Genomic DNA, 26873 nt, shown 5'->3' with positions numbered 1-26873 from the left:
TTTCTCCTCACCTACTCTCCTCACACCCCCATCACCACCCCTCCTGCCTGTCACCACCTTTCTTCCGTCCTTCACATGCCCTCCTGCCTCCACCCACTTCTACTCACCTCCCAACTTTTCCCCTTCCTTCCTCCACCCTCGCCCCTCCCCTCCTCGTCCACCTGGCCCCGCCCCGCCCCCAGCCTAGGCCACGCCCCCCAGGGTCACGGGGTCGACGGACGCCGTAGCGCCCCCTCCAGTCACGTGGTCACGTGACGCGCTCCAACATGGCGGCGCCGTGGGGCCGCGGCGTCGCTTCCTGACTGGGCGGCGCGGACGGATGCGGCTGGTGCCGGCGTGGACGCCGGGCCCACAGCTTCGCTCGCCCGCCTGCTAGCGCCATCCGCCCGCGGGGCTGCTAGCCCCCGCTGGGCCGGGGCCATGCAGGAGAGCCAGACCAAGAGCATGTTCGTGTCCCGGGCCCTGGAGAAGATCCTAGCCGACAAGGAGGTGAAGCGGCCCCAGCACTCCCAGCTGCGCAGGGCCTGCCAGGTGGCGCTCGGTGGGTGAGCCGCCCCGGCCCGGCCCCGCGCCGGCCTCCCCACGCCGGCCGTTACCCCATGGGGCCTCAGCCCGGCCTCCTGGGCGCCACTTCCCCACGACCCCGAGTCCCACCCTCCGGCCCTCCTTATTATACCCCGGGAGAAACTGATGCCCTGGCAGCTCGGGACTGGCCCAAGGTCACCTAGCAAGTTGGTGACAGCCAGGGCTGGCTCTCCAGCCTCCCAGCCCAGGGCTCTTGTCACGGCTCCTTGCCGTCCTATTTCCTGGTTCCTTCTCTCGTCACCTTCAGAAGCAGCAGCCCTTGCTCTAAGTTTTTTCTTTACCTGGCTTCTGCTGGTTGGAGTTCCCCCATGTGAGCAGAGCCTGTGAGAAGAGCTGCCCAGCTGGTTTAGGGAAACTCCTGAGGCCTGCTTTGGAAGTGCCCAACCGGTGTATGTTTTCCTTCCATTTGGGGATCGCCCATAACTCCCTCCAGGAGGGATGTAGAGGGTTAGCCTGCACCTTCAGGTATTGTAGTGCTAAAGAGATCTGCTCGTTCCTTGCGGTTCACTCAAATAGAGGGTCTGTGAGGGCAGAGACACTTGTTTGTTTTATTCACCGCTGGATCCCCTGCACTTGCAACAGGGCCTAACACGCAGTAGACGCTGACTGAATGGACCCACAGATGATTGAAAGAGGGGAGAAGTCTGATTCATCTCTAGTTAAAACCTTGGTAGTTGATTCCATCATCAACATCCTATCTTTTAGTTTGTCACTCAACAGATACTTATTAAATGCCCACTGTGTACCAGGCACGGTGGCAGGCACTGAGGATACAATGGGGAACGAGACAGACAAGGTATTTGCCCTTACAGAGCTTCTACTCTAATAGGGGAGGCAGAATAAGTAAATTTAAAAATGAATGAGACGTTTTTGAATGCTAATAAATACTTTCGTAAAAGCAGTTTTTAAAAATTTATTTATTTTGTTTATTTATTTTTGGCTGTGTTGGGTTTTCCTTTCTGCGCACGGGCTTTCTCTAATTGCGGCGAGCGGGGGCTACTCTTCGTTGCGGTGCGCAGTCTTCTCATTGTGGTGGCTTCTCGTTGTGGAGCACGGTTTCTAGGCTTGCAGGCTTCAGTAGTTGTGGCACTTGGGCTCAGTAGTTGTGGCTGGCGGGCTCTAGAGCGCAGGCTCAGTAGTTGTGACACACGGGCTTAGTTGTTCCGCGGCATGTGGGATCTTCCCAGACCAGGGCTCGAACCCGTGTCCCCTGCATTGGCAGGTGGATTCTTAACCACTGTGCCACCAGGGGAGCCCTAAAAGTAATTTTTTCATAATTGCTTTACTTTTGTAAAATTTTTTGTAAAAGTAGATGTGATAAAGAGGGCCTGAGGACTGCTTTCCATAGGGTGGTCAAGAAAGTAATCCTTTCTGAGGAGGTGACATTTGAGCCGAGTACTGAAAGGCAGGAAGTATTCACCACGTGGAATTTCAGGAGAAGAGAGTTCTAGGCCGTGAGGATCAATACATTTGACGAGAGTTGGCGTCAAGTTAATTCATCACCCCAATGCCTTTGGTTTGGAATCTGTAAAAAGACCTGTTTTCCCTAACAAGTGACCACGTAAATGGAAAGTTTGATTTTCTGTCACAGAGTTTGAGATTACCATCACCTTTCTCCTTTCATTTGGTGCAGGGTACTCTGGGAGTCTTCTCTTGGGGCCTAGGAATGGGTTTGTGAACTTTGCATGTATTTCTCTGGGAAGAAGGCCATGGCTTTCATCAGCTTCTCAGAAGGGTCTGAGACTCCCTCAAGGATCAAGAACTATTGATACAAAGGTTGTTGTTGCTGAGGAAATCTGGAAACATACTAGTCCTGTGAAATTCAGGATCAATTAGAGGAATTTACTGAGATTTAGATTTGTAAAGCTTTTTCAGTCAGGAAACCAAGGCTAACTGTTGGATGTTGTTTTATCAGGAATGCAGGATAAGCACTACAAAGCAGTTAGTTAGGCAAAAGCCTGGTACTTACAACTCTGCTTGGAAATCTGCCTGCATTCTATCCTCTCAATGTTACTTTAAGTGAATTGTTGCAGAAGTTTCAAAATAGTTATTTGGCAGAGAAGTTTTCGTTCCCCCTTCAGAACACTTAACATCAAATTTTCAGCAAATTGTATATCACTTTGTTGGAACCTACGTATAAAATCGTTACATGGGTCATAGAGGGCCTTAACATTGAGAGCTTTTTAGATATTTTTGGATCATGCCTTGTTGAGAAGTTCAGATTTTTCCAACCCAAATTGTGGAATGCACATTCAGTGTTTCGGTAGTGAATTGTAAGAAATAGCCTATACTGAAAATATAAATTCTCCATTAAAAATATTTTTCTTGTCAAACAATATAGATGAGTTAAATAAAATATCCCATATGATGTTAGTTAAGAAAAAAAAAGAAATAGCCTATAAAGGAAGTAATTTGACCACAGGTTAATTGAATAGCAAATTGTCATGGTGGCTCATCATCATCAACTTGAGGAATTATTACAAGGGAACCTATGTAAAGTGTTGAGTTAGACTGGCCATCTTTTTCTTTTTTTTTTTTAAGACAGTACTTGTGCGTCATTGCTATTAAATAAAAATGACTGCAGAAGAAAGCATATAGCAAAGTATCTGGTGATATTTCACTCTGCATCTCAAGGCCCAGTTTTGTGTCCAGTAAAAGTAGCTGAAACAAGCCTGTGTACGAAGCATTGCAATATGGCGAGTATTTTAGAGATTGCCATGTATAGATTATTACTCATTTTGGTAAGAGGAACTGTAAGTGACTGCTCAAAGTTGAAATGCTTGAACGATAGGAGCACTTCCAGGAAACAGCTTCTGTGACCTTCCACCAGGTGTAGCATATTAGGGGGAGGGGATCACGGATGCAGGGGCTGTGTAGCGTAGGGATTTGGAGTGTGCTCTGTGGTCTCAAGACTGCCTGGGTTCAGATCCCTTGCCTTCTACTTGCTGTCTTTGTGACCTTGGACAGATCTTATAGCTTCCTGATGGGGTTATTATAAAGATAAAGTTAGGGGGCCTCCCTGGTGACGCAGTGGCTAAGAATCCGCCTGCCAATGCAGGGGACACGGGTTCGAGCCCTGGTCCGGGAAGATCCCACGTGCTGTGGAGCAACTAAGCCCGCGAGCCACAACTACTGAAACCCGTGCGCCTAGAGCCTGTGCTCCGCAACAAGAGAAGCCACCGCAGTGAGAAGCCCGTGCACCGCAACGAAGAGTAGCCCCCGCTCGCTGCAACTACAGAAAGCTCACGCGCAGCAATGAATAAATAAATAAAATAAATAAATTTATTTTTAAAAAAAGATAGTTGACGTGTGCAAAAAACTTGCCATGTAGTAGGTGCTCTGTAAAGGCTTGCTCTGTTATTTGTTTTTATTATTTTAAGCTGTGAGAAACCACAAGACACTCTAAGCACCCTGGCTTGATGTTAACTTAGGTTGGGTGCTCGTTCAAGAATGACTTATTGCTCTATTTGGTTTGTAGATGCAATAAGTAAGAAAGTAATTACACGACTGAAAGGCTGTGTTTATATTAGAGTATTAACTTGCTAAGCTCAATGAAGACAAGGGTTGTTCCTTGTAAAAGCAGTGATGATCAGGATGGAATAGGTTTGGAGTAATCTCAGGGATTCATCTTCACTAAATGCCAAATGCATAGATAGGGTCTGCCCAATTAGAGGATCATGGCCTTCCAGGCTATTGAGAAATCAAAAGAGCCTGTGAAAGTATTCATCACCCCAAGGACGTTGTTGCTCTTTACTTTCTTAATGAAATTTTGATATATATTAATAATCTTGAACCTTTCAGCCCTCCAGTTGGGGTACATAATTACATTTTTAAACCTCCCTTTCACAACGGTCTTATTTAAGAGCCATTCTCTCCCATGGTCTCTTTAAATTATATTTCTGGTCTTAAACTCTATCAAGTTTAGAGACTTGAGAAGGTAATCTGAGTGGTTTCAAATGGTGTGGAAAAATCTGGAAATCTTGAAAACTTTAACTGAATTGTTTTCACAGTATTCCTCATATATTGTAAGAGATTCGGTATCTTATTTAATAATTTAATACTCACAAAGTGCCAAGTAGGGGCTGAGTGCTCTGTAATTGCCAGTTGTCATTAAACATACCTATGTTTTTCATATGAAATTGAGTGACTTTAATTTTTAGAGCAGTTTTAGGTTCACAGCAAAATTGCATGGGAGGTACAGAGACTTCCCATATTCCCCTCCCTGCCCCAACTCGTGCATGGTCTCCGCATTACCAACATCCCTCACCAGAGTGGGGCGATTATATAGTGACGAACCTAACTCTGACGCATCGTTATCACCCAATTTAGTGAGTGACTTTTTTTTTTTATAAATTTATTTATTTTATTTATTTATCTTTGGCTGCGTTGGGTCTTCGTTGCTGCGCACGGGCTTTCTCTAGTTGCGGCGAGCGGGGGCTACTCTTCCTTGTGGTGCGTGGGCTTCGCATTGCAGTGGCTTCTCTTGTTGCGGAGCATGGGCTCCAGGCGCACAGGTTTCAGTAGTTGTGGCTCGCAGGCTCTAGAGCGTAGGCTCAGTAGTTGTGGCCCACGGGCGTAGTTGCTCCGCGGCATGTGGGATCTTCCCAGACCAGGACTCGAACCCGTGTCCCCTGCATTGGCAGGTGGATTCTTAACCACTGCGCCACCAGGGAAGCCCGAGTGAGTGACTTTTTAAAATCACATGTTATATAATAGCTATATGATATCAACCATGTACTAAGCACTTCTGTGTTCCGGGCACAGTGCCATATGCTTTACATGCAGTTTAGTTCTTACTATTATTATCTTCATCGAGGCCTGAAGAACTTGGCTGACGTGACTTAACCAAGAAGCAGTGGAGCCAGGCTGTGAACACTGGCAGTCTGGCTCCAGAGCCCAAGATCTGAACTATTACTACCATTGCTTCTCCATAGGAAAGTTCTTGTGTTGTATAAAATACTCACTGGAGTCTTAAACAATCATTATATTGGCAGTGAAGTTTCTATGCAGTGAAGTTCTGGTGATGTTTCAGTAAGTAGAGCATTCAATAAGTAAAGAGACCGTATTTTTAGTAGTTGAATTTTGAGATGTAGTATATGAAAGCCTCTAATCAAAAAGATCACAGGGGCTTCCCTGGTGGCGCAGTGGTTGGGAGCCTGCCTGCCGGTGCAGGGGACACGGGTTCGAGCCCTGGTCTGGGAGGATCCCACATGCCGCGGAGCAGCTGGGCCCGTGAGCCACAACTGCTCAGCCTGCACGTCTGGAGCCTGTGCTCCGCAACGAGAGGCCGCGATGGTGAGCGGCCCGCGCACCGCGATGAAGAGTGGCCCCCGCTCGCCGCAACTGGGGAGACCCCTCGCACAGAAACGAAGACCTAACACAGCCAAAAATAAATAATTTAAAAAAAAAAAAAAAGTTAAAAAAAAAAAAGATCACAGCTTTTTCTCTGCAGCTTTTTACTGCGTATGTCTTTGGTTTAATTTAGGGACTAACAGGAAGAAAGAAATGAAGTTAAAGAGCTGGTTTCCAGTGAGTTTCATTTGCGGTATTAAATCTTGCTGATTTATGACCTCTCTCTACATCAGCAGTAAACTCCCTCTGTTCATTCTGGAGTTGTGACGTGTGATTGATGTCCGTCTTTGGGTACAGCAGGCAAAGGGAAACCAAAGCTCAGAGGGCAACTTGCCCACATCTGCACAGCCAGGTGGGCAACAATTACAACGTGTAGCTGACATATAAATCATAAAATCCACTTTTAGATTTGCTACTCTGTTTAATATACGGGATTTAGAGACATGTGGGTCATTGGTGATCTTAGCTTGAGCTGTTTTGGTGGCACGCTGAAGGTGAAAACCAGACTGGAGTGGGTTGAGGTGTGAGTGGGAGGTGAGGAAATAGACCGTGAGCGCACGCAACTCTTTCCCAAAGTTTGGCTGTGCTGTGAAGGGGAGGAGGATGTGGATCATGGGGGTTCTTTGGTTTTTTCTTTTTCTTTTTTTAAAGGTAGAAAAGACTCAAACTTGTTTAAATGTCATTAGGATGAAGCCAATTAAGGGAGTATATTCATAAATTTTAGTTGCATATTAATATACAAAAAACATTCAGCATTCACATGTCCATATAATATACGGTAAATGGCTTTTTCCTGCATACGATGTTGTTGTTCTAACTTTGATGTGTTTGAAGTAACTATTCTCATCATTAGGAGGAACTTAAGTGCAAAATTTGAAAAATATCAAAAATATCCCTAAATTGTCATAAAGTAAGGCTTTCAATTGAAACACAAAATAAAACCATTAATGTTAGCAAAGTCGGGTGTTTTGATTAGACATCTTGTTTATGTGTGCTGTAGATTATAAAAATTTTGAGAAATAATAGGACTTGGGACCCTGACATTACTTTTTGTTGAAAAGCTTTATAGTAATTCTGCAGGAGGAGGTTCTCTGTCTAGAAGCAGCACTAAAAACTGGATTTTGATTATTGAAAAGCATTTATTTGTTGGATTGGCAGAAAATTCATTGGGAGCTGCGTTTGAAACTTTGCTTATTGATTGGTCTTGTGATCCTGGACTAATCATTTAGCTTCTCGGAGCCTTGGTTTCCTGGGATGAGAAAGGTGATAATACCTGTGTCGCAGGATTATTGTAAAGGTTATATGAACTAACGCAATAAATAACTGACACCGTACCTGACACCTAACAAATGAACTACTAAAATTCAGAGGCATTGGTGTTACCATATTTAAAGGAGAAGGAACTGAATACTTGTTCTTCCTGCCTCCATTATTGGTTGGTTTATGGACACCTTTGCTGGTCTCTGACATTTCGACACCGGTGAGGCAAGTGGTTGGAAAAATTTAGAGCTCTGTCCTGTACTTGTAAATCTCAGGGGAGACTGTAAGCAGTGCTGGGGAAAACAGTAAGACCATTCTTTATGGAAAAGAGCAAACTTGTGAAAACATGTGCTTAATCAGCAAGTACATGGAGTCTCCTATATAAATAGCTCAGAACTGTATTGAGTTCTTTTTCACCAGGCTGAGGGGGCCTGCCTGGAAAATACTTGACTTTCTTTCCAGCAAGGTTATCTTAGAAAATACTTAACTGTTTGCAAATTCATTCCTGGAGTCTTCCTATAAGAAGCTTCTTTGGGTTTACTGTCTTGGTTGTAAATGAGTCTTTTAGCTTTTTTATTAGGTATTTCATTAGGTTTTATAGACTTGTGGGGAGAGCAGCCTTCTTGTGCTAGGACCTAGAATTCTTAAATTTTCCCTCTGTCCTAAGGAGTAGTCAGTGCATACTTGTTCTCTATATAGTCCTTCTGACTAAACCAGGGTGACATTCATTCAGAAGATATTTATTTGGGTGTCATACCAGGTGTCATGATGCAAGGAAAACAAAACAAACAAAGACCCTGTTCTCATGGAGTTTGCAGTTAATGGGAAAGAAGGGGACTGTTCAGATGATCACATCCTCTGAGTCATACTAACAACCTGACAACTCCTATGAAGGAGAGAAACCTGGTCCCACAAGGGGAGTGGACAAAGGGATGAAGGAAAGCTTCCCTGAGGAAGTCTTCAGAGCTGAATGATAAATAAAAATTAAATAGGTTACGGTGAGAGGCATTATGGCAGCAGGAGGGGGGGAACAGCATATGCAAAGGCCCTGTGGCAGAGAGGAATATGACGGTTAAGGAAACTAAAAGATACAACAGCCTGTGAATCTATAGTTACCTCAAAAATTTTAAAAAGCTTTAATAATAATTTTAAAAAAAGAAACTAAAAGAAGCCACTGTGTGGTTGGAGCATGGCAAATGAAGGGGGAGAGGTTTGGGGGATAAGGTGGGAGAGGTAGTCCAGGGTCCTACCATGCAAGACCTTGGAGGTTATGTTGAGGAGTTTGATTTTTAGACCAAAAGCAGTGAGATAACACTGCAGAGTTCTAAACAGGGAAGAAGGTGATGGGATAAACAGGTTTGTATTTTGGAAAGATCACTTGAGCCATTGTGTTCAGAACATCTTCCAGGAAAACCAGAGGGATTGCCCAGGGACCAGTGAGGAGGCAGTTACCATCATCCAGGGGAGAGATGCTGGTGGCCTGGACTTAGAGTAGTGACAGTAGTAACAGAGCAAAGTGAATGTATTCCCCACTTGTTTAGAAGGTAAAACTAAGAAAACCTGGTGATGGATTGGGTAAGAACACGAGAAAGTGGATCAGTAAAGCTGACTCTTAAGTTTCTGACTCACCCAACTGGATGGATAGTGGTGCAGTTCTTTTAGATGGGAGTGGGAAGACCATCTAGGGAGAGGTGGGTGGAGGAGCTTGATCTGAGTTGGGACTTGGATGTGTTGAGTTTCACCTGCCTTTGAGCATCCAGTTGGACAGGTGGAATAGGAAGTGGATGGATGTACGAGCCTCGTGTTCATAAGGCAGGCCGGCGCCGGAAATCAAGATTTGAGGGTCATCCGAGCCCAGGTGGGAATTGAAGGTGCAGTTGAGGCTGTGAAGGCCTGTAGGGGAGAGTGTACAGAAAAGGAGAGGCAGGAGAGCCTGGGCCCGAGGAACCCCGGCTTGCCTGGCTGGGCAGAGAAGGCTGAGTCTACCAAGGAAATGGAGAAGAGATGGGACAAGAAGCAGAGGGCAGATGAGAACGGGTGCTTATGAAGCCGGAAGTCGAGAAAATTTCAAGGAGGGGGAGGTCAGTAGGGTCAAATGCTGCAAGGAGGTCAGGTCAGATGGCAACTGGAAAATTACCCATCAGATTTAGAGACATGCGGGTCATGGGTGACCTTAGCTTGAGCTGTTTTGCTGATGCAGTGAAGGTGAAAACCAGACTGGAATGGGTTGGGGCATGCATGGGAGGTGAGGAAACAGACACAAGTCTTTCCAGGGCTTTGCCTGGGGGTGTGAAGGAGAGGATGGAGATATGGATCGTAGGAGTTTTTGGTTTTATATTTTTCTTTGTTTAAAGGTAGAAGAGGCTTGAACTTGTTTAAATGTCATTGGGAAGGGAGCCAGTTAAGGGAGAGGTTAAATAATGCAAGAAAGAGAAAGGACAGTTTATTCATTCAGCAAATATTGAGTGCCTGCTCTGTGTCTAGGAATTCCTAGATAATGGGGATTCAGCAATGAACAAAACAGACGGAAGTCTCTGTTATCACAGAGTTTATATTCTACTGGGGAAGATGGAGAATAAGTGAACTGATACAAAGTATGTCAAGGGTGGTAAATGCTGTGATGAAAGACTAGGAAAAATCGGTGTAAAGTGAAAAAATAAAGCAGGTAAGGTGGTCCAGAATCACAAGGAGGGCAGTTTTAAGTGGCGAGGGAAGGCCTCTCTGAAGAGGTGACATTTGAACAGTCATCTGAAGGAAGGGAAGAGTGAGCCTTGTGGATATCTGGGGGAGGGAGGGCATTCCAGGTGGCAGGAAGAGCAAGTGCAAAGGCCCTGAACAGGACAGGCAACAAGTAAGCTGGGGGCAGGGTGGTAGGAGGTGAGATCAGAGGGATAGCAGGGGGCCGGATGTTTTAGAGGCTTGGAGGCCAAGGTCAAGATTGTGAGTTTTTACTCTGTGAGATGAGAAGCCAGTGGAGTTTTGCGCAAAGGAGCAGATGTTAATCAGATTTACATTATGATGGTTATGGATAATCTATTCTGAGCAGATGTAATCTGATTTACTTTTTAAGGGAATCCCTCTGGCTGCTGTGTAGACAAAGATGTGGGCCGGGAGGAAGGGTGAGAGCTGAAGCTGTGAGACCAGTTAAGAAAGAGGCTCTTGGGCTTCCCTGGTGGCGCAGTGGTTGAGAGTCTGCCTGCCAACGCAGGGGACACGGGTTCGAGCCCTGGTCTGGGAGGATCCCACATGCCGCGGAGCAACTAGGCCCGTGAGCCACAATTGCTGAGCCTGCGCGTCTGGAGCCTGTGCTCCGCAACAAGAGAGGCCGCGATAGTGAGAGGCCCGCGCACCGCGATGAAGAGTGGCCCCCACTCACCACAACTAGAGAAAGCCCTCACACAGAAACGAAGACCCAACACAGCCAAAAATAAATAAATAAATAAATAATAAATTAAAAATTAAAAAAAAAAAAAAGAAAGAGGTTCTTAGTCTAGGTGGGAGATGATGGTGGCTTGGTCTGGGGTGATGGGGGTGGTCCAGCATGTGAGAAGTGATCAGATTCTAGGTAGTTCCTCAGAAGGCAGTAGGGATGGGAGACGGCAGAGTTGGAGGGGCTTGACATTGTTTTCTAGCAGGAGAGAGTGCAGGCTGGGTACAGAAGTAGGTGAGTTTGTAGATTGGCTAACAGGAAGTTGAGGGAGTCTCCTCGTGTTGCCTTCTAATTTCTGCATGAAATAGGCTGCTCCATCGGTTGTGAGTAAAGATGAATGGTGATGACTAGGAGGGAGAGATGGGGTATTTGAAGAGAGTAGAGAAATGTGCAGTAGTCCTTGTGGAGAGTTGGAGGTGGTGAGCTTAACTGGCAGTATTTAGGGTTCCATTGTGGTTGGTGATTAGGGCCTTTATAGACCTACCAACTTGCCCTGTAGTCAGAGGTCTGGTCGTTAGGTGGAGAAAGGTCAGAGGAGAGGGTCGTATAATCTAAGTTTGGGATTTTGCCAGAAGTTAAGACTAAAGGTCAGAGAGAGTCAAGCCTATTGTTTGGCTGTCATTCAGATAACAATCCTGTAATGGGATCCATCCTGGAAAATGAAAAAAGGGGAAAGCTGACAAGTTCTTGGCCTTGTCAGGTCTGACAGGCCAAAGAAGGGTCCTACTGGGAGCAGTTAGTAGGTCGCCTGGAAGGAAAGGAGGTTGTGGGCGGAGAACAGGCAGCAGCTAGAAGTAGCACAGTTCCAAACAGGGACAAGATTCAGAGTGTGGCCAGCCACACCAGGCTGACTGGGGTAGAGGAGGAACTGAGGGTAGTGCTGGTTTGCATAGTAGAGAGGGGTGTGCAGGTCAGATGTGTGAGGGGAGGTGAAGGTTCCAAGGGATGTCGTGGGGCTTTGGGGGGTTGACCAGAGATGGCGTTGTTGAGCTTGGTTGTGGTCATTGCTGGACTTAGCTTGGGAGTGGAGCAGAGAATGTGAGCTGGTGCCAAAGTCATTGATGAATGGGGAGGTGTGACCTGAGGTTCCTAACTGACAGCGATGCCCAGGAAGGATTTCCCAGGAAGCCAGCGTGGCTTTTCAGCTGCAGCTGCCCCACCCCACTCAGGTCTCGCTCCTTTCCAGCCTGCTCATTTATTGCTGCTAATTGTCCAGTTGGCTGTTGGGAGAGCAGTGCCTGTTAAAAGGCAGGGCAATAAACTGGAGCAGGTGTGCCCCACCATCTGCTCCTCCTCCTTCACCCATCCTCCTCCTCTTTGGCTCTGGAGCAGACAGCCTGGGTGTGAATCCTGCAGTGGCACTTCCTGACTGTGACTGTGGGCAGGTGACTTCACCTCTCTGTGTCCAGATTCCTCACCTGTATATGGTTAGGAGATGAGTCTCTTGTCTTCCTGAGTTGTAAGGAGGACCAAATGGGCACCTGCCCCTAGCGAATGTCAGCAGTTATTATGATGATTTGTGTTCCACTGATTTTCTTCTTTCCCTTGGCTTTCCGTCGTTCCACCGATGGCACTAGAGATTTTGCACTATTACTGACTGCTGTTTTAAGATAAGAGCAAGAGAACAGACATTTATTGACCACCTGTGTATGCCTGACACTGCCTTAGCCATCAATACTTCCGGTTTGTCCAAAGAATTACCTACACCCAACTGCCTAGTTACAGTCTCTGGAGCATATGGGGCTGCTTTTTATCATCCTCATTTTTTTTAGAGTAGGACGTCAAGATTCAGGGAGGTTTAATAACCCACCTGGCGTCATTCAGCGAATAGATGTCCATCTTCGTTCGGAACTTCCAACCCATTTCTTGTCTTTCACCACACCAGGCTGTGTCAAGTGTTCTGTGGGACCCCATGCCACACACCTTTTCCCTGTTTTTTTTTTTTTTTCCTTGCCTCTTTTTTTTTTTTTTTTTTTTTCTTTTTGGCCACGCTGCATGCAGCATGTGGGATATGGGATCATAGTTCCCTAACCAGGGATCGAGCCTGTGCCCCCCACAGTGGGAGCACGGAGTCTCAACCACTGGACCGCCAGGGAAGTCCCCTGCCTCTTTTCAATGGAAAAAAATATTGTATTATCCAAATATATCTAGAAGCCAACTGTTGGGTCAGGCTCTATGGAACTACTACCCTCAGGCCATCTCCAGCTTTCCTGTGGCTCATGCTCATCCTTCTCTGCCCCCGCCCTGGCCCCAGCCCCCACTGCTGCTTGCCTGGGTTATTAGCAAGCAGCCTCTTGATTGGCTTCGCTGCTTCTGTGCTGTCCACCCTCCTCTTTATACTCAAAACGGCAGCCAGAGGGATCTGTCCAAACATAGGTCTGCTCAGGCCCCTCCCCCACTGCCCTCCAGGGGCTTCTCATCATCTGGACCCCTACTGGGCCTTGTGGAGAGGATTTTTCAAATTGTTTTTCTCTAACAAAGAATGTTCTAGAGAGTGCAACAATTCCTCATACTTGTGGGAATACTTAAGTATAGATTAAGAAGACTAAAGGAAATCTGTGATCACGTGTTTTGTGAAGATCGCAGTTTCTTGGTCTTCTGCAGTAGGTACTGCTCACTGTGGAGGGCTGTGCCCTGCCCTGCTCAAGTCACACTGGCCCTTGTTCATTCCCATCGGGAAACCAGGGTGCACCTTCCTGTGGTCCTGTCCCATCAGGCCAGGAAAAGAGGTGGGGGGATTCCAGAGCCTGGGTTGTAAATGGGCTCCCCGAGGCCGGATGAGGCTCACGGAGCAGTATGAACACCAAGCCTTCCAGCTATGGTCGCAGCATTCACGCTTTGAATTAATGATGCAAAACCAGTGTTTATATTGTTTCGCATTTGTAGGTTATGGAGTAATTCGACATGCTTATTTGAGAGCCAAGTTACCCAAGAGGTTACGAACACAGGCTTGGGAGCCTAATTTTCTGGGTTCAAGTCGCAGCTCCGCCTCTCACTAGCTTGTAACCTCTCTGGATCTTGTCTCTTCATCTGTAAGATAGCGCAGAGTTTGGCCTCGAGCCCTGGTGCTCTGGCTCCGTAGTTGCTCTTTGTTCTTTGGCCGGGCGATGTTTTGCTTGCACAGAACGAGGATGTTTTGTTTTCCCCGTGCTGGTCGTAGTTCTGTATCCCCTGCAGTTAGCTTTCTGTGGCCAGTGAATTACTTTCTCTTCCATTCTTCCCTGTCCCTTAAGGCAAAGGTTGCAAACTGGTAGTCTAAGGTCAGGGCAGCCTGCAAACCAGTTGCATTTGAGCATAATTTTTTTTTTTTTTTTTGGCCATGCCTCGAGGCTTGCAGGATCTTAGTTCCCTGACCAGGAATGGAACCAGCACCCCCTGCAGTGGAAGCGTGGAGTCTTAACCACTGGATTGCCAGGGAAGTCCCTGAGCATAATTTTTTTAAACAGTTGAAATTACTTCGAATTACAGTTGGAGTTGTCATTTCAAATCCAGATTTTGACTTCTGGAAAAATCAGAACAACGGGCACCTCTGGGCTCAGTCAGCTGGGACTGAGACTCTGCTGCACTCCATGCCCTGTTGGGTGGGGAGGGGGTCCTCCCTGCCCCTCATGTCTTATACCCCCCCGTGTCTCCAGGAGGTTTCCTGCCTGGCCTCCATAGGTCTTTGGTTTGATTACCCTTAGTGCCTCAGTGAGTAAGTAGCAGTCCTGGTGATTTGTCGACTGGTTGGTTGTCACCAGTGGCATTCTAGAACAGACTATTTTAGAGCTCAGAGGTCAGCCCAGACTCTAACAAAGGCCTAATTGCTTCAGATACACTTAACATCTAAACTTAACTCTAACAAGGTAACCATGACTGGAAAGAACCCTTGCATTTGAGTTCCGGCATCAGTGCCCCTCTGACACGTCACACAGCGACAGATGATATTACCACCAAGCAGAGTGTTGACATTATGCATGTTGATTTCTGCAAGCTGAAAGCTTGGCCACCAGCCTCCTGGGCAGGATTTCCCGGGCCACTCCCACAGCCTGGGGCCTCAGCTAGAGGAGGCCAGAGCTACTTCCTGAGTGGATTCTTGTCCCAGAGGAGCGGGAACCTTGCCACAGAGCTCTCTTTAGCAGACCCTGTGTGTCACAGGCCTTATGGTCCATGAGCGAAATGTTTGATATTAGCCATCTGGTGTTCCTCTTCTGTTTTCTTATGTGTGTAGTAAGAGGACCTTGAAAGAGCGGCTTGAAGGTTAAAATTGCCACCTCTAGTGAGTCCAGTTACTCGGTTTTCACTTCCTAAAGGTCAGTCTAGAATAGAGTTGTCCAGGAAAAGGAAACTTGTCACTTCCAGAACTGTGTTCTGGGGTTGCTAGGATAACTAATGCCATATCCAGACCACTGGCTTTCAAGAGATTGTGTGAAGAAGGCTGGCCTTTTGGAGGTTATCTGAATACATGGCATTCAGGTAGACCTGTTTCACTGGCCTGCTTTGATAATACCGTGAGCCTGCCAAGCCTGACACGTAGGAATGCATTCGACTAAGTGGCTGTGGGGGAATCTGGCGTGTTTAGATAGGATGTTCTTGTCTCAATGGCACAAAATCTTGTTTTCCTGGAAATAAGATGATCTCTTTGAGACTGTGACTTCTGAGTATTGGCACTATATCCATAACCGTAACCATGTAGTTGTTGTACCCTCCATGGTAAAGGTTTATAAATTAACTTTAATTCATGAAAATTATATATGCCTTAGCACAGTATAAATGTACTTAATGCCACCGAACTGTACACTTAAGAATAGTTAATGTGGTAAATTTTGTGTTCCGCATACTTACCACAATTTTTTTAAGTGCTAAAGAAAAAGTATATATACTTACAGAAAATGTGGAAAAGAGAAAAAGATCATCATCCCCCTACTTAGATAGCTTTCAATATTTTGTTATATTTGTTTTTTTTAATATACATATTGCATGCTCCTAACATGCCTTTCTTTCTTCCCCACCAGATGAAATTAAAGCAGAAATAGAAAAGCAAAGGTAAGCCTGGGCACGTTCTCCTTGCTGAAGTGCAGTATGAAGGGAGTAGTAGGTGGTGGCCATGGGAACCCCTTTCTCTGCATGTTTTCCCATATTTCTGATCCTCAAGGGTGGCACACACTCTCCTAGCACAGCGCTGGGCACATGGCAAGACTCTGTATGTGTCTGAACTGATACCGAGTTAACAGGTTACTGCCTCAACAACTGCATATTTGGAGGAAAGGATAAGGAAGGTCAAGTTAATGCTGTTGTACCTTCTCTTGACAGAAGAGGCAAAGCCCTTGTCTCTTGTATGTCATGCTTCCTCAGGCAGGAGGGCAGCTTGTTCTGTTAAGGGGCTGCTCCTCATCTTCATAGTAAAGAAGCCAGTGAGTCCCATTTCAGAAATACAGCTCTGACGTGGCAGGTGCCAGGATTCAGTCCAGGCCGCTGACGATACAGCTTGCTCATCAGAGACCTTGTTCTCTGCCTGTGGCCCCTTGGTGTTTTTTCCTAATGCATGTGTTTAAACTTTTCATTGTCTAGCCCCACAGATGCAGTTTGCAGGCACTTTTAATTAAATGGTTGCAAGTGGGATGGGAAGTTAGAGTGGGGGGTAGGAAAAGCAAGCTCTTTTTTTTTTTTTTTTTTTTTTTTTTCATTTCCCCTCTCCGGCCCTCTCCTGCTTTTATCCTAGGCTTGGTGCTACCGCACCACCAAAGGCAAACTTCATTGAAGCTGACAAGTATTTCCTTCCATTCGAGCTGGCTTGCCAGTCCAAGTCCCCACGAGTGGTCAGCACATCCCTCGACTGCTTGCAGGTACCATGTTTCAACTTGGTGGTATAAAGGATGTTATCTCAAGCCACAGGTAGTCCTTTACACACGAGCTGTGCCCGTGACCCCCTGGTACTCAGAATGCTTCCGGAGGTGATGGAGAAAGGAGCATTTCAGCTCATTCTTTATGGAGGTCTTGTGAGGGAGGGAAGAACGAGAGGTCTGACCTCTTTACCTAAAAAAGAATTTGTTTCTCTCGAAGTATTTTGTTGATCTCTCTTATGTATGTTTTCCTAAATGAAACCTTTAGCACTGATTGGAATATTTGGTACATATGCGGGTACATAAGATATTTAATGCTACTTCTTTATGGATGGCATTAATATTCATAATGCCAAGTAGAGAAATAGATATTATCAACTCTCATTATTTGTGGTGATGGTCTGTAAAGTTGCTGTGAACACGGAATTAGCAAATCCTGAAGCATTGTTCCTGGAGGGAATACAGGGCTAGGTTCCTGTGAGCCTCTCTGGTCACGTGTTCATCAGCTGATCAATACATAACTTTATTCTTTGTGTGTTTCTGTTTAAAGACACCTTATTTAATATATATTGTTGATTTGTTAGCATTGAACTTATGGTCAACAGCACTATGACACATGCCTGAACAAAGCTGATCACACGTCATTTCTCTGTAGGGCACATCCTACAGAGACAGCACTAGACAGCGCTTAGCACTGTGCGTGGGGGCCATTTTAAATGGCGAAATCACCAACGAAAAGGACAAAAATGTGAAAACCATGGCAATAAATAGATCACAAGAAAGACACTGTTTACGATATGAGAGGTGAAACAAGAAGGTAGAACGTCTCCTTGTTTGACCTTAGCCAGGAACTTGTGCATCAAGTGATTCAAATTTTTCACTGCGCTGCAGGTGTCTGTAAGTGACCACAAAAGCGTCCCAAATATTGATTGGGGACTTTCAAATTTTAGTGAGCGGGCACATTCACAAGTACAAACCTGTGAATAATGAGGATCGACTGTACTTAGGGCCATAAGTAACCTTATTATAAGTTACTTTTTACTGGTGAAAAAGCAGCAGTGGAGAGGTTAGGGTGACTTGTCCAACGACGTGCAGATAGTGAGGGACAGAAACAGGACTACAACTTGGGCTTCCTTTTTTTTTAAAATTTATTTATTTTATTTATTTATTTTTGGCTGTGTTGGGTCTTCGTTGCTGTGTGCAGGCTTTCTCTAGTTGCGGCGAGCGGGGGCTACTCTTCATTGCGGTGCGCGGGCTTCTCATTGCGGTGGCTTCTCTTGTTGCGGAGCACTGGCTCTAGGCGCATGGGCTTCAGTAGTTGTGGCACTTGAGCTCAGTAGTTGTGTCTCGCGGGCTCTAGAGCGCAGGCTCAGTAGCTGTGGCGCACGGGCTTAGTTGCTCCGCGGCATGTGGGATCCTCCCGGACCGGGGCTCGAACCCGTGTCCCCTGCATTGGCAGGCGGATTCTTAACCACAGCGCCACCAGGGAAGCCCTACAACTTGGGCTTCTTAATTCCCAGTCCAGCATTCTTGTATTTTTCCTAAGATCTACTCATGAAGCTTCCGGTTACCTCAGAAACATTTGTTTTTAACCCCAGTGGGCAACCTACAGCAATGAAAAGAGCTTGATAAATTTTAAAAAATACAGTGGAGAGAGCCACAATTTACCAGTACTTTCTAGAACAGAAATAGTGAATAGGTTCTATACTATATTGCTTGGAAGCTGTGTTGAAAAAATACCTGGAACCTCGTCTGGGTTTCTTGAGAAAGTGCCATGATTGATTGGTTATGTCTGCTGAGGAACAGGACTGCCGAGTGGCGGTGGGCATGCCACATTTTTGGCATCTCTGGTCTAATATTTACTCTATTAATTTCTCTTGTTTGATATATCTATGCTTGAAAATTGATGAGAGTTTCTTCACAGAAGCAGCTCTTCCAAATGAAAAGCCATTTTCTCATTCAGTATAATTCTGTACAAATTGTCCTATGTAGAACATGTAATGAGCCAAGAATTTTAAAGTGGCAGGCTCAAATCCTACTTCTATCCTAAAATATTTGTTGCTGTGAACATTTTCAGAGGAAATTTGGCATAATTAGCTGTTTTGTCCTCATGTTAAGGTTTAGTTTGGAAGCTGGTGCTGATAGTTAACATTATTGATGTCCTAAACAATGCCAGTGTATTGAGCACTCAGCCTGTGCTGGGCCCTGTGCTAAGTGCTTTATCCCCATCATCATGTTTAATCTTCCCAACAACCACCTGAGGTTCCTACTCTCATCCTCATTTTAGAATCAATGAAACTGAGGCTTGGAGAATAAAATGACCAGCCCTGCCAAGTTCCCCTGGCCAGGCAGTGATGGGATTGGGTGGGTGTCTAGGACTTGTTTACCCCAAGCCTATGTTCTTAATCAGGGGTCCTTAAATTACGCCATGAGCCAAATCTGGCCTGCAGCCTGCTTTGGTAAATAAAGTTTTATTGGAACATAGCTGCCTTAATCTGTTCAGACTGATATAGCAGAATACCACAGACTGGGTGGCTTAAACAAGAGACATTTATTTCCTACAGTTCTGGAGGCTGGGGAGTCCAAGATAAAGTACCAGCTGATTAAGTTCCTGGTGAGCCGTCTTCCTGATTTGTAAATGGCCAAGTTCTCACTGTGTCCTCACATGGCAGACAGAGCAAGCTAGGTGTCTGGTCTCTTCTTATAGCGCATGAATCCCATCATGAGGACCCCACCCTCATGGCCTCATGTAAACTTAATCACCTCCCAAAGGCCCCACCTCCTAATACCATCATATTGAGGGTTAGGACTTCAACATAGGAATTGCAGAAACGCAAACATTCAGTCCACAACACCAGCCATGGCCTTTCGTTGATGTATTATCTATATGGCTGCTTTCCAGCTACTACAGCTGAGTTGAAGAGTTGGAATGGAGACCATATGACCTGCACAGCCTAAATATTTAGCATGTGGTCCTCTACAGAAAAAGGCTGCTGACCTCTGCTCTTAACTATTACCCTGTAGTTCTGGCCTCTTTAATTAAAAATATGCTGTGTTTTCCTGGAAATAATCTGTTTCTGGAACTCTGTGTACATGTGAGTATGGTTTCTGATGGAAACATTGACGTCCTGCTGTACTTCAGCGACTTGAGTGCAGTACCTGTCTTGAGGCTTTTGGCATGTGGTTAACTCTCTTTTTCAGAACGGAAGTTCTCTGTAATGTGATAGGTACACTAAGATTTCTTTGGTTAGTATACAAAATGCAAAATGTATCGTCCTTTTTATGACATTAGAAAGTGGCTGGGTGCTCCCTGGAATACTGAATGAAAAAATGCATTTCCTCTTGGGGTTTGTCCTTGCAAACCTGTCTGACTGGCTTTTCCCAGTGTGGGTGATGTGACTTCTGCCTTGGAAATGGAGGGCCAGTGTCTAGGAGTAAAGGTTGGTTTTGGCAGGGTTGAAGCCAGCTGCAGATGCATCCACATTGTGCCCTGGGCATTTTAAGGAGTCCCTTTTTGAGCATGGAGAGATGATGGGGTAGCAAAGGTGCTTCTGGGTTTGGTTTGCTGTGAGTACAGAGCTCAGCATTCCCCCCTCCACAGGGAGAAGCCCAGAGCCTTCCCTTCTCACTTCTCCCAAGTGATAAAGATTCTCCTTATTCCTTTCCTTCAGCACCTGGTCGCCACACACTCCCCCAAGGCCAGGACTGGAGGAAGGAGGGTTAGTTCAGTCTTGCCTAAACTAGTGAGTGATCTTCAAGTTTTTCTGGCACATACCAACCACATAAATTATTTTTGAGAATATTCTCTCAGAATATTCGTATTTCTTCAATTATAAGATTATATACAGATACTACTGTTATTAAATTATGTACATTATAAACAATACAAAAACAGACCTTTTAAAAGGGTAGGACAAAAAAGTAGATAGAAACAGACTTCTAATATTTTCTTTCTACGTAAGGCTGTAGGAAACCACTGGTCTGAGCCATCTGGTTTGTACCACAAGCATTATCTTTTTTTAAAAAAAATTAATTTATTTATTTAATTTATTTATTTTTGGCTGTGTTGGGTCTTCATTGCTGTGCACAGGCTTTCTCTAGTTGCGGCGAGCGGGGCTGCTCTTTGTTGCGGTGCGCGGGCTTCTCATTGCGGTGGCTTCTCTTGTTGCAGAGCACGGGCTCTAGGCGCGCGGGCTTCAGTAGTTGTGGCACGTGGACTCAGTAGTTGTGGCTCGTGGGCTCTAGAGCGCAGGCTCAGTAGTTGTAGCGCACAGGCTTAGTTGCTCCATGGCATGTGGGATCTTCCCGGTCCAGGGCTCGAGCCTGTGTCCCCTGCATTGGCAGGCGGATTCCTAACCACTGCGCCACCAGGGAAGCCCGGCAGGCGGATTCTTAACCACTGCACCACCAGGGAAGCCCACAAGCATTATCTTTTAGCTCTTATTTCTAAAAGACTTTGAATTTTTTAATGCACATTTTAAAATCTATTGTAATAATATAAATTGTACCTGACTACATTCTCTGTTAGAAATTTCTTTTAGAACTTTACAGATTAAGGCTGAAGGCCCTTGGACTGCTAGCCCCAAACCCAGTTGCCTATTTAGGTGTATAATTTTCTCTCTTTTTTTTTTTTCTTTCTTTCTTTTTTTTTTTAACATAAATGATATCATTTATGATATCATTTTTCTGTGGAGGACCACATGCTAAATATTTAGGCTTTGTAGGTCGTATGGTCTCCATTCCAACTCTTCAACTCAGCTGTAGTAGCTGGAAATGATATCATATATCATTTATACTTGTACAGATTTTTCTGTGGCTTGCTTTTTACAACAGTGTTTTTAATGCCAGAACACTGCATGCAAATTGAGGGCATTCCTGTGGACTGATAAATGATATGTTATGCAACCACTTTACTTATCCCTCCCCATCTAGAGGGACATTGACAAGTCGCATCCCTGTGCAAGCAGACTCCTTGGACACAAGTATCAGTGAGCCAGCTGCCCAGAGGCCTGCCTCCTCCGCCCTTCTTCCCATCCCTGCTTCGCATCAGCAAGGAATAAGACAGGAACTTCTACTCTCCATCTCTGTCAGTCCCTCATGGTCCAAGCCACCAGCGTCTCCCCCTAGACAGCTGAGGTGGCCTCGTCATGGGTGCCCGGCTTCCACTGCTGTTGCCCTCCAACCTGTTCTGTACTCAGGAGCCGGGCAGAGCCTTTAGAAATGTATCCCATCGTGTCCATCCTTTGCTTACACCTGCTAGTACTTCCTACCTCACTCACTGTGCAGAGCACCTTCCTCAAGTGAGCCTGCCAAGCACGCTTCTGCCCCTGTGAGGAAAAGGACTGTCTTATCACTGTTGTACCCCCAGTGCCAAAACAACATCCGGAACAAGGAAGGGTGAGAAGGCAGAACTAGAAAGACCCACAGGTTGCAGGAACTCTGCTTTCTTCCGGCCCTGCCTCACAAGGGAGTAAAATTATACTTAAAACCCTTTTCCATTGGAACGGTAACGTGCCCTTTAAGGAGTGCATAGAGGGGCGAATACTTCCAATCTTTTTTTATATTTGAATTAAACATCTGTAATTCACCTCCATCTTTGCTATGCACCATCAGTGTTGGGTTCTGTGGGGCCTGCTTTTCAGCATTCACATTTTAGGAGCTCATAGACCATCCCACTCATAACCCAGTACTCAAAATGGACTTGAGTCCATTAGGAGTAAGGAGTCAGCAGTGTCCAAAACCAGAGCTCATTTACCACGTGGCCAGCACCAGAGCTTATTTACCAGGCGGCCGGCGTTGCCCTCACAGGAAGCCTGCATGGGGAGCAGCAATGAGAGCAGATGAGGTAAAAGGCATCTGGACTTGTTCTTCAAAAACACACTTGAGCACCTCCCTGCCTCCGTCTGGAGCTCTCTGGGGTTGGTCTTGAGCAGCAGAGTGTGTGCAGGCCTCTCTCTTGCTCACTCGGTCACTTGATCCAGCAATGTCATATTTGTGCTCTCAGTCACTCTCTTTCCATCTGTTTTTCTTCCTGCTTATTGAATGGCAGCGCTTTCGAGGCTAATGATGGGGAAGAGCCATTGAGAAACGGCATCTGGCCTCCGCAGGGCAGCGCATCTTCCTGTTGCAGTGGTGGTGGCACTGTGGATCGCCTCAGGAGCTGTGTCACTCTGGGCAGATAGATCAAGAATGTGACACGCCAGAAACCAAAAAGATAAAGAACAGAACAGCATTTGTCAGAGTCTTTACTAAGTCACTGGAAGCAGAGGGTGCCTTAGAATTCACGGATCCCAGAGGGCTTGTAGCAGATGAGTGGTTATTTTTATCCGGTCAGCCATCAGGATAACCCGGAAGGCTTGGAGAAAAACCGATTCCTGGGCTCCACCCGACGAGTTCTGTTAGAGGAAGTTTGTGTTGAGGTCCAGGAATCTGTATTTGTAACGAGTTCCCTCAGGTGACCCTGAATCTCAGCCGGGCTTTGAAACCATCCTGACCTTTGAGTTCCCTTCCAGCTCTCAGATTGTCCCTGATGAAATCCAGGTCAGGAGTGAGGTGGCCCAGGCAGGCAGGTGGCCCCTGTCCAAACTGATCTGTCACCTGACCGAGAGGGCACAGCTCAAGCAGCCTCTCATCTGAAGAGGCTGCCGCACGGGGGACATGCAGTTTGATAACGTAAGTGCAGAAGTCAGTTTTTTTACTTTAATTTTTGGAATAGAAAATACACCAACATGATTCAACATTCTAAAAGAATGAAAGCCTGCTCTACAAAATGTTAGTCCCACCCCTGCCTACAGCTGCCTTAGTTCTTCCTGCACTCAAGCAAACCATGTTATCATTAGTTTTTTATGTATCTTACTGTTAGAAAAAAAAAGTTTTTTAGCAGCTTGAGATATAATTCACATGCATACAATTCACCCATTTGAGGTGTACAATTCAGTGACTTTCATATATTGACAGAGTTGTGGAGCCCTCACCACAATCTAATTAGAGACCATCTTTATCCTTAGAAAGAAGCCCCGTTTTTGCTCATCAGCAGTCACTCCCTGTTTCCCTGGGATCCTCCCAGGTCTAGGCAGCCGCTGACTACTTTCTGTCTCTATTATGTATAGTTTTTAATCGCTCCATGTTTTCCTCAAGTGATTGTGCGCTGGGGGCTGTTCTACACGTGCCTTTTCCACCGTCGTGGGCTCTTCTGCCATCGGGAGTCAGGCTGGATGCTGCGCTCTCAGGGTGGCTGGGCCCCCTGCACCCAGGAGAGCAGAGGGATCTGTGGGAACCGGAAGTTAAAGGCCGAGCCCACTGCCTGCCTCTTGTTGCTGTGGGCGGCCTCAGCCCTGGCCTGGCAGAAACTTCTCATGTCTGTGATTTCTGTGTTTAGAAACTCATCGCATATGGGCACATCACCGGCAATGCCCCCGACAGTGGAGCCCCGGGGAAGCGGCTGATTGACAGGATCGTTGAAACCATTTGCAATTGTTTTCAAGGCCCTCAGACCGATGAAGGAGTTCAGTTACAAATAATTAAGGTATTTCTGTCTGTCTGCCTGGTCTGGATTTTAAATGAGAAAGCTCATCGCCCTTGGGAATTTGGTTTTCTAATTTACCATGTGTTAGTTGTCTCAGGAGGTGCTGAGCTGGAACAGAAAAATGTAAGCATCACTTAGATCTTTTGTTAAGTGTCAGAACTGATTAGCATGGACTGAGACAAGAAGAGTGGAACCAGGTGTGTTTTCAAAGTAAACAGTTCTGCTAATAACTACGTAAATTGCTTGTGAATTAAACCAACTTCAAATCCTCTGCTCTTTCCCCTGGAAATTCTGGATTCCCAGACTGCCATTTCTCAGCAGGTCCTCCTGTTGATACTTTTATCACCAATTTGCCCCTGTCCTCTTACCCTCCCTTTCCTTCGCCCTGTTCCATTTCTGCTGCCAGGAATGGTTTGGCATGGGGTGGTCCCATCTGCTTGTCAGAGAACCGATCAGGATGGGTGCGGTCAGTGTTTCACATCTTAAATCCTGGATGTATTAGCTTTGTGAGGGAGCTCCCTGTTAGCCACACCTTTCCTGAAGCTCCCTTGAAAACCCACCAGGGAACTCGGAAACTGACCCTCTCCCCCGCGTCAAAACATGTATATTTTGTGATTGGCGTAGGTGAGATCAAGTTGGAGCACTTTCCCTCCTGAGAGAAGTGTCTGTATTTTTGGCTTTTTAAAAAGTAAGCTGGTAGAAAGCCCACTTCAACACAACTTACGTACTTTAAATAACTTGTATTCTATGGAGTTAATAATTGTGTTTAAACTCAGAGCAGTAGAGGGTTGGCTTTTGGTACTAATCATCCAGTTTAGTTTGCAGAGCCATCTTCTTAAACCAAACCAAATTGAAAACAAAGCCAAACCCTGTAGAAAAGTTTGGCTGTGAGAGGATGGGAGGTGGGTGCTCGTGAAGGTGAAGATTGCGGATTTCTGTTTTAGGCTCTGCTGACTGCGGTGACGTCCCCGCACATTGAAATTCACGAGGGTACTATCCTGCAGACAGTCAGGACATGTTACAATATCTATTTGGCCAGCAAAAATCTCATCAATCAAACCACTGCCAAGGCTACTCTTACTCAGATGCTGAACGTCATTTTCACCCGCATGGAAAACCAAGTGGTGAGCGGTAGCAGTTATCAGCTGCTGGGGGGGGCGGGACACCATCCCATGCTGTGAACTATTTCATGTGTGGCCTCGGTGCTTGGTGAAGATTCGTAGTATTTTAAAATCAGTCCCTTCCTCCTCTGAGTGCTCTGCACTCTGTTTTTATCCTTGCTTTAAAAAGCAGAGAGAGAATCTAGCATGGGTTTTGAAATTTGCATTCAGAATTTGCTTTGAGTTTGCTGAAGGAATTTATTTCCTTTTTTAAATTCTGTCCTTCTGTTTGGAAATTTTTTATGCAACAGGCTGGCGTATTTTCTGTTCCTTATCAAAACGCTGGATCCATTTAGATTGAATCCCTTTTTCGTTGCCTTTCAGTTGCAGGAGGCCAGAGAATTGGAAAAACCAATCCATTCGAAACCCCAGTCCCCTGTGATCCAAGCTGCAGCAGTGTCCCCAAAGTTCAGTCGTTTGAAGCAGAGCCAGGCACACAGCAAACCAACAACTCCTGAGAAGACAGATTTAACCAATGGTGAACATGGCAGGAGTGGTTCTGGAGAAGTGAGCGCAGAGAATGGAGATGTGCCCAGAGAGAGAAACCCGTCGCTATCAGGTATGGCCCGTGCGCTTCCCTGTCCATCCTGTATCCGAGGGGCAGGTGAAAGAGTTGTCTGGTGTCATCGCAGGAAACCTCTGATAGCAGCTCTTCTATTTCTGGGCCTCCCCCTTGACTTCCCTTTCACTTTTCTCTTACGAACCACAGCCAGTGAGGCATGGTGTCGCAGATCACGTTGTCAGTTGTGCAGTTTTCTTTGGATAGTTCCTGGAATGTATTGATATCTAGCCACTGCTATTTGATGTCAGCTTCAATGCCATGGGTTCACTTTGGAGCATTTGTCTCCCAGGAGTTAACCGTTTGGGTGGTTGATTGTTCAGTGTCTGTTTTATCTCCCAGAGGAGGACAAGGACCTCCTCTGTCACGTATCCACAGGATCTCCGTGCTTTGCCCACTGCCGGACAGTTAGTTGCTATTTATGGACATCTGTGAAAGGAGCCAGAAGGTGGGTGGGTGGGTGGATTCATAGAGAAACAGATAAACAGATAGCTTTGTTTTCTTCTTCTGAGACCAAGTACACTATTTGGTTGTGTTTGCTTTTTTAATTGAAAGAGATATTCCACACCTGATGATAGTCTTAAAGTAAGTAAAACATTAGGCATGAAATTTTGGACTGGGTTGTCATGTATTTCTGAATGTTTGCATCTCTCTCTGGGCAATTTGTACAAACCAGATCCTAAGTTCATATATTTTTCAAGAATGTACCTTCTTCCCAAGTGATTCTGCCAAATAATTCTTCGCTCTAGCTGACGGCTCTACAGTGAAGTATCTGACCCGCCATTTTTTTTTTTTTTTAATTTTTTTTATTGTGGTAAAAGTCACATAATATAAAACATACTGTTTCAACCATATTTAACTGTACGATTCAGTGACACTAAGTACATTTCACATCGTTGTGCCACTCTCACCATCATCCATCTCCCGAAATTTTCACCTTCCTGAACTGAAACTCTGTCCCCATTAAACACTGACTCCCCATTCCCCCTCCCCACCCCCTGGCCCCTGGCATCCAGCAGTGTACTTTCTGACTCTTATGAATTAGACTATTCTAGGTATTTCGTATAAGTGGAATCAAACAGTATTTTTCTGCACCTACTGTATATTGAAACGCATTTTTAAGGTTAACTTAATATACGTCTACAAACAGATTGTGTTTTTTTCTCCCCTGTGCTATACA

General features: G+C 45.7%; 1 protein-coding gene across 1 annotated transcript in view; it reads left to right on the top strand.

Annotated features, from left to right (window-relative positions):
• The first annotated feature begins 257 nt into the window (after positions 1–257).
• ARFGEF2 (ADP ribosylation factor guanine nucleotide exchange factor 2) overlaps positions 258–26873 on the top strand; it is a 100885-nt gene continuing 74269 nt past the window's right edge. The window contains exons 1-6 of the mRNA XM_059898821.1: positions 258–541; positions 15622–15652; positions 16329–16452; positions 23828–23974; positions 24919–25098; positions 25459–25693. Coding sequence (XP_059754804.1) covers positions 421–541; positions 15622–15652; positions 16329–16452; positions 23828–23974; positions 24919–25098; positions 25459–25693 — 838 coding nt within the window. The 5' untranslated portion in view covers positions 258–420. The remainder of the gene's footprint in view (positions 542–15621; positions 15653–16328; positions 16453–23827; positions 23975–24918; positions 25099–25458; positions 25694–26873) is intronic.

The sequence above is a fragment of the Balaenoptera ricei genome, chromosome 15 (assembly GCF_028023285.1).
Source record: "Balaenoptera ricei isolate mBalRic1 chromosome 15, mBalRic1.hap2, whole genome shotgun sequence".
Taxonomy (NCBI): Eukaryota; Metazoa; Chordata; class Mammalia; order Artiodactyla; family Balaenopteridae; genus Balaenoptera; species Balaenoptera ricei.
The sequence above is the reverse complement of the archived record's forward strand: the minus strand, read 5'-3'. Positions and strand labels throughout refer to the sequence as shown.